This window comes from Salarias fasciatus, chromosome 2 (assembly GCF_902148845.1).
Source record: "Salarias fasciatus chromosome 2, fSalaFa1.1, whole genome shotgun sequence".
Lineage (NCBI taxonomy): Eukaryota > Metazoa > Chordata > Actinopteri > Blenniiformes > Blenniidae > Salarias > Salarias fasciatus.
The window spans coordinates 12,034,767-12,042,915 of NC_043746.1; the positions used below are offsets into that span (position 1 = coordinate 12,034,767).

General features: G+C 46.3%; 1 protein-coding gene across 1 annotated transcript; it reads left to right on the top strand.

Annotated features, from left to right (window-relative positions):
* Positions 1 to 5,108: 5,108 nt before the first annotated feature.
* Positions 5,109 to 8,131, top strand: LOC115396065 (uncharacterized). The gene is made up of 2 exons (XM_030101828.1): positions 5,109 to 6,234; positions 7,752 to 8,131. The coding sequence occupies exons 1-2, from the start codon at positions 5,282 to 5,284 to the stop codon at positions 7,987 to 7,989; spliced, it is 1,191 nt and encodes a 396-aa protein (XP_029957688.1). The 5' UTR covers positions 5,109 to 5,281; the 3' UTR covers positions 7,990 to 8,131.
* Positions 8,132 to 8,149: the final 18 nt, after the last annotated feature.

Sequence of the window (8,149 nt, forward strand, 5' to 3'; positions counted from 1 at the left end):
CACTTAGGAGAAACAGCATCACTGTGCGACTTTCCTTAGGGTAACAAAATACCATAGTTTGCTCTATATATCCATTGGGGGTTTAATAATTGATGAAAACGTCAAATATTGACGGATTTTAAATGTAGCATTTGACATGTATATGAAGTGACAGGTGTTTTGTACAAAAGACTACCTTGCTTTGTTTCATGTGAGGTGATCCCAGGAGGCTGCAGTGTGAGCGGCTCGACTCCCGTCAGAGGGAGCAGCCGTCGGAGCAGCATTGCTTCGTGTGAAATGTCCTCAACACACTCCTGCAGACTTTGAAGGACTTCAGCCTCTTCAGCAGGTGGAGTTGACTTTAGTGCCTCTTATACAGGATGACGCTTTATTATCGACTCAAACTTCCAGGCAGTTATAAAAGTCCACTTTCTCACTGTCCAAAGCCTGGATGCTCGTAGAGTGAACCAGGGTCCTTCACACATGGTCAAGACAAGATACGCTCACACAGGGAAACCTGTGATTACCGGCACAGGGTCCCCACAAATCCGGGCAACATTAGGTGCTAAAAAACTTTCTTACTATGAAATAATGATGCAGATATAATAACTGAAGATTCCTAGAATTGATTTGGTCATAACTGAAAACAGTTGTGGAGCCACTGACTGCATTAGCATTAGCATTCACAGTAGCTGCGAAGCATTCACCCTGACCCTAATCTGTGTTTATCATGAAGACATCCTAATTGAGATTAAAAGTGAAAAAAAAAGAAACGCTACTGTTCGAATTGTGTTAACAATATGTAAAAAGAAGTCACTGGTAACTGGAAGTAAGAACTAATTCTCAGCGACAGAAACCCCAGAAACAGCTACTTCACTTCATTTGTGGAACGCCAGCCAGATTTGCAGTTCCTCTCCCTCCTCGCTCATGAGACTGACAGCAGGCCGCTACGATAACGTGCAGGCTCAAAGGGGATTTCCAGCAACATTCTCTTTCCCTCTGTTTAATTTTCAGCTGGGGTAAAGTGAACATCTGTCTCAGCCCACTCAGGCGCAGCAGCTGCGTGATGCAAACAGCAGTTGCACATGCACCTATTACACATGCCCGGGCTGTGCGATGCTGCAGTCAGCTAGCTTAGCAGGTTAGTTGCTGAAGATGTTGCTCTTGAGAGTTCTCTCTGTCATGATGATTCTTCTTATGCTAACTCTACCAGGTCTGGTAATTATCTGTCGAATTGAGCAATCCTGCATGATGAGAGGGGAAAAAAAACCCATCAAATGAATCCTCACCAGCACATTACTGGATAATCATATTGCTTAGCTTCCACAAGAGATGATAATATGAGCTCTGTAATTAAAATGTTATTCATACGAGTTCTAATGAAACTGTAGCGCCTGTGGACAGTCACTAACTGAAGTTAAAATGTGTTGAGGGTTTTAATTGGCAACACATACAGAGGAGAGGTGGTTTTAAAAATGCAGCATAATCCCATTTAGCATGACAGCAACATAACCAACCCACACACGGATGCCAATGACGCGCGCTTCCAGTATATAATTCTATGTGGGATGAAGAGCAGCAGTGCAGATACATGCGAGTGTGAACCTCCTGTTGCCTGGAGGAACTTGAGCATGCGGTGAATGAAACCTTGATTTGAGCACTTATTTAAAATGGATGGCGGCGATGCGGCAAAGCCTCCATGGCCCAAAGAGTTATGACACTGTTCATAGAGGTGTGGGTTCAAATCTAGAGCAGAAAACAAAGTTCATGAGGCAGCACAGATGCGGATACTAGAATATTAATGTGCGACAACAGAGGATGAGCCGCATCAGAACATGAGATGGGTGCAAAACTGAGGTGAATCACCGTCCAGTGAGGAGAGTTTCAGAGATCTGTTCATAATGGGACTGCACTCTTCATCTCCGTCACCTCAGAACAAACAGAGATCTGTTTTGGGAATAGAAGCACTGAAACTGTTATCGTAGCTCATGAATTAGGAACACTTCATTAAAACAGTTGTGTGTCCCACGTGTCTCCTCTCCAGTGTTGTACTCATTAGTTTCATATAAAACTACGTTGCCGAGATTTCCTCTTGTGTCTGTGGGATTGTAGTTTATTCACGTCTTTCTGCTCCTTATGGAGCAGGAAGGGCAGAAACTGATCAAGTCTGGTTTTAAGTCAAGTTTTTAAGATTCTGAAGCAACCTCAGTGACTGTGAAGAGCTAAGTAGACTTGCTGCAAGCCACTTCATGCTGATCAATAAATATGAAATTAGAAATGCTATTACTGCAGTTTTGGTGGACTGATTTTATTTTATTTATTTATTTATTTGCTGTGGTCTCTCCTCACTGAGCCTGCTGCAGGCTTTAGCTGTTATCTCCACTGCGGAGCAGCTTCACTGAACTTACTGGAGGAGGAAGGAATCCATCTGTAACATGAACCTAGTCTACTGTATCCACAGGGGAGTCAAAATAAACATTATCTTTCCTTAAAAGAAAATGTCTGCATGATTGTGAGTTTATCTGCTGTTTGTGTTGCTGCTTCTCATTGTTGATGTCAGTTCGAGCATCGTCCTGAAAATAACCGAACTTAATGAGTGAATCAGATTGGCCCACCCAGTGCAGACAGCTCGGATACCAGATATAAAGCTACGTACACAATTAGAAACAGGCTTAATCGGGGCAGACAGCTTAAAGTAATGCAAACATGACAGTATCAGCATTATTTGCGGTCACTAGTGAAAAAAGACATCCAGCCAAACTCTGAATTTTTGACTGCATTCTGACTTGGCGGGAGCTGCAGAGGTTGGAGGGTTTTTGGTGAGAGCTTCTGAAGTCCCTGCTGAATCTGACACCAGGGCTGTCTTAATAAAACATGAGTAAACGGCAAAGAAACTGTCTATAATCTGCTCAGGTGGCACGGCAGCTTGAAAGCACCCACAAAGCAAAAGGTGGGGGATCAGAGGGGGAAAAAAAAAAAAAAAAGGAAAGGTGGGGATGGTAATCTCTCCAAAACACACCTGCATGCACCGTCACATCACAAACAGACCAGGCCTGGTTTCTGCCTTATCTCTCCGTCCCTCTGCGGTTCGAGCTGCTGTCTTTCTCAGCGACTTGTGGCCACTGCACTTCACTATACGCTCGAATTCTTTCAGTTTTACAGTCATGAATTTGCACCATGAACTGCATTATTTGCTTCTCCGCTGCCGCCATGAATTGGAAGAGAAGAGAGCCGTGTGCTGCGTCTGTTCGGCAGACCCAGTCTCTTGTTAACAAGGACCCCACTCAATTACTCTCCATCTAGACACTTGCTAAAATAGCCACAGAGAACCCCCTCCCTCCCCCTCCCTCTCCCCCATACATCCACCTTTATTATTTAGCACCATGGGGATCTGTGTTGCCATGGATTCTTGTCGTCATGGCTACAAACAACTACGCAAGATGTACAGGAAGTGTAGAAGGACAGAGGAGGAGGGGAGGGGAGAGGTGACGGGGGTCCTGAAAAGAGGCTTAACCTCTGCGTGGCAAAGATCAAGCTGCGATAGGTCACAGGTTTCAGGGCGGCGGGGGGAGGGGGGCGGTGGGGCTGGGGTCGTTTGTTCTTCGTCCAATGACAGATGAAGGTCAGGGCAAACCCTCAAGAGGATGAGAGAGATTAAAGCTCATGTCTGATATTCCAGCTGGTTGTATTTTTGTCTGCTGTCTCGCCTCAGCGGGGACTTTTTGGAGCATTTTCAGGTCACTTTACCCACATTCCAAAGCATCTCCCTCCATCAGTTCAGAGGGATTTTTGAAATGCAGGCAGGAGCTTAAGGAAACGGCACACATTTAAATCCTGCAGTGCATGTCTGCAAACAGATAAAACATTAAGATTTCTACCCTGTCTCTGCAGCCTTGAAGGACGCGGAGTGATTTGCATAGGGCAGATAAAAGCGGGGTTTTTTATCTGCGCTGACGGACAACTGACTGTTAAATTTGCCCATGAAGAAATGAAGTTTGCAATGCATCTCTGATAATGCGAGAAGCTGCAGTGGCATTTCAAGGTTTCGCTGAAACACTTTGTTCTCGGCAGCCGAGAGTGAATCAGTGCTATCAGAATGAAAGCACACTCCAGTCTGCTTACAAAAAACTGAGAGTTGCCACTTCCTGCCACACCTCGTGCAGCCGTTGAACTGGAGGTGAATTAAGGACAAGGAGCGGATGCTCTTTAAGGATGCACCTGTCGACGAGGTTCCTCCATGACCACCATGACACCCCCGACAGGGAGCTTTATAGCAGGGGCAGAAGGGCATTCAGACCATATGCAGTGTGTAAAAAAACAGGCCGAGAATTGAAGGTTTAGGAAAACAGCATGAGTGAAAAAAATGAAATATATGTGAGGCTTACCAATGTGAAAAGATGATCTAAAACAGTGAAAAAGGGGAGTGATATCAGATCTGTCTGGACAGATTTGTTCTGAAGTGCCATCATTGTCTTCAAAATGCCTGAAATTTTTGAGGTTCACACCCATTTAAAGTGAGAGAATAATAAAAAAAAAACCATCCCTTTCATAATGTTGTGTATAGCTCCACCTTGTGGTTTACAACAATAATGGACGTGAAAGCTTGCTGACAAATATTCTGTTTGTCTCATCACTCTCTTATCTTTTATCTGCATCTCTTAAAAAAAAAAAAATTTCTAGATCCATGTCAGAAACCTTCCTTGTGAAGCGTCACCTGAAAACATGATCCCAAACCCTGCAGATCTCAAAACGTTCGACATCAGTTAGTGACGTCCATGACGCACAAAACAAGCACCGAGCTTGTTGCCTTGTGTGTTTTTTGACAGATTTCATGACACAAACATGGTGTCCAGATTATTGTGATCACTGTGTGTGTTTGACACGCCGTGCCGGTGGCCACTATCTATTTCTGTGGTTCCAGTTATGTGTGACTGTCTTTAGGAATGAGCCTGACTATATTACACCCTGGTCCCTCCCCCAGAAGCTCTGCTAAAGTAACAGCTGATGTCAGTGCTGCTTAAAGACACACTCGGACACACACTCGGCCCATGTTGGCGACACCCACGCTACAACCTGTCTGCCATTCGGCAGTTCTGTCAAAGGCACGGCAGAGACGTGGCCAAGGGGGAGGAGGGCTCCTGCACCTGCCTCTGCTCACTACACATCAGCACTTGGCACAGGGGAGGCTCCATACCACGCTCACAAATCCACCGTCCAAGCCTTTAATCCCAAGTTACAGCAGACAGAAAAGGGGAGGGCAGTTATCTGAGGCTCTCAGCAGCCCCATGTGCTTGCTCGGATCATGGAGCTGCACTGCCTTCTTACTGAGACCCCCACCACATCCAGCTCCAGCTCCACGGATCCCCTGTACGACAACTGCCCGCCTTTTGGTCAGCGAGAACGAGCCAGAGGAAAGGAAATGGAGAGCCGGGTTGTCTGCCCTGTTGTAACCAGACTCCCGGGCCCCTCCAGCCCTCCGCCCGGTCTGATCCCAGCTGTGGCTGAGGTTCAGGCTGTGGTCATCGGGCAAAGAGGGCTTGGCACCTGGCCAGATCACAGTTACTGCAGCTGTAGAGGAGGACCGGCCTGGGAGGCAGAGCCGAGCCCAGGAATGAACAGAGCGAGAGGAAGAGGAGGACAGGGATGTCACTGGGGAGACGAGGACAGAGCTCATCAGAACCGAAACCCCAGCCCGTCTCGGAGCGAGGAGCACCAGAGCGCCCTGTCTCTGTACGATAACCTCCCTGACTCTGAAACCGCCGAGAGCCTGCAGGAGGTCTCCGACATGGAAACGAGCTTCCAGGAGCAGATGTACCGAGCATGGGTCCCAGAGCCGATCCAGGGGGGGCGGGAGGGGGACGCCGAGACTCGAGAGAGGAGCCCTTGGTCTTCTTGTGAGACTGGCTTTGCGAAAAGTCACTCAAATATCCAGGACCAGAATCCAGACCAAGACAGGAAACATGAACTGGCGCCGGAGTTGGACTCAAGATCCTGTAGATTTATGCCAGTGGAACCAACGGCGCATTACCAGCTCCCGAAGCCTCGGCGTCTTACAGCAAGCTCCCCGCAGCTCTGCCAGGCCCCGGAGCCCCCCGCGCAAGTCCAGCATCCAATGCAGCCAGCATCATGGACCCCGAGAGTGCCGCCTCCAGTTCCCCTGGCTGACCCCTCTGCCAGCGCGCTGCGCAGCCTCCTCACCAGCCTCCAGCAGCAGATCGTCAGGCAGAGGGAGGAGTACGAGGAACGCATACTCAGGTCATCTTTATTCATTTTTGTCTCGCATGTCCTTCTCAGACTGCACAGCCACCCAGCAGAGATTAGTCACGCCACGTAAAAGACAATTGAAATGTCTAAAATTGAATGTTCTCCAGCTCCGGGCTACAACGTCTCATTTTCAGGTCACTGAGTGGATACGAGAGTTTTCCAGCCCGTGGTGTATTTTCAGTTAAGGGTAACACAGTGTTCCCAGGCTCCCAGAGTGTGTGTCCACTCAGCTGCGCAACGCTGGTTCCTCAGTTGACTGAAAAACTTCACCCCATATCCTGTTTAGTTCAGAGAGCACCAACAGTCGGAAAGAGAGGAGAAAGTTTCCCACGGTGTGATATGATGCTGACTTTGGCTGCACGAAGTGACAGAAAATAAACACAAAACGACTTTAAATCTTATGAGTAATCAAAGTTATGCTTCATGTTTTCAGCCTACCATAGAAAAAGACACTTTAACCATCTTTCTGTGTGTGTTTCACCTTAATATATTAAAGTGAAGCAAACAGCTGGTTGGTATAAAATTAAAATAATTAAAAAAAAGAAGAAGTCCAGCAAGTGCGACTGGCATATAGAAAACAGCTCATGACACTGGAAAGAGAGCTAATTTAAGGGGCCATGCTGCTGACCTAGACACAACACATACCTCATTTATTACTGATATAGATAGAGCAAGTCTCAGTGTAAGGTCACGCATTACTACCAGTTGGCAAGGACACTTTTCTCAGCTTGAACATGGTTTGTTACAAATAAGATCGGAAAATCAACGAGGGCCTCACAGCTGACCTCCGAGATAGAAAGTCTGCAGACGCTGCAGAACTGCACCAAAATCATAAATATAAAAAAAGTATTTCAAGGTTTAATGTGGTTTGTTAACAATAATTGGGTCTCCTCAGTATTTTTATTTTCTATATCTAATATATACAAAATACACAAATATATCTCAGTATTGACTGACAAAAGGCTCAAAATTGCAGGCCATTAAAAACAGAACTGCTTTGAGGGTAGACTGATCTCTTTTTTTGGTTTCAATTTTCCACAGATGAAAGATTTTACTTTAAGTTAAAAGTTTAAAACTTGAAGTTGAGTGACAGTAGAGTTAATGCAGCTGGACAAGAAAATTTATTGGAGATAAACTGTGTGTGTGTGTGTGTGTGTGTGTGTGTGTGTGTGTGTGTGTGTGTGTGTGTGTGTGTCATTGTCTGTCTCAGTGTTTGACCTGTGATGGACTGCTTCAAGCCTCCTCCACCCGTAGTCCGCTGGTACTGGCTTGGTTGGACAAAATGGTTTAGATGATGAATGGCACTGAAATAACAGACCAGAATGTGAAGGAAATGATCAGCTGGGAGAATATTCTGTTGATTTGACACATTAATTATCAGAACCTCCACAGTTATTTTTTCTGCACGTCAGGTAGACGAACCGAAGACAAAGATCAATAAACCACTGACACTAATATCAGTTTTATCCGAGTGAGTAAACTCGAATCTGTCTTTCTCGCGCCCTCAGCTTGGAGCAGAGGAACGAGGAGCTGCAGGTCGAGGTCGTTCGTCTGAAAACGAACCTCGCCCAGCAGCGGCACTGGTACCAGGTGGTCCAGACCAAGATCGCCGAGTCCGAGAGAGCCCGGGCTGCTGCCGAGCTACGCAACGCCACCCTGCAGAGTGAGATGGAGCAGTTCTTTGACACCTTCGGGGAACTGAACAGCGAGGCGAAGAAGACCGAGTGCATTGTGAAGAGCTTTTAAAGAATGACCAAGCGTTTGATGAAATGTGAGCAAAGATGAGGTCGAGGAAAAAAATAAGGAACATAAGATCTTTTATAGTAATATGTAGGAATCTCCTATACTGACATTTACTGTTGGTCAAACAGCCTGAGTACGTCACAAAACACAAGTCAAAGACAGA

Excerpts from the sequence above, each read along its gene's own strand:
- LOC115396065 (XM_030101828.1), top strand. The coding sequence starts at position 5,282 with ATGGAGCTGCACTGCCTTCTTACTGAGACCCCCACCACATCCAGCTCC. Across the intron at positions 6,235-7,751 it reads TACGAGGAACGCATACTCAG|CTTGGAGCAGAGGAACGAGG; the intron begins GTCATCTTTATT and ends TCGCGCCCTCAG.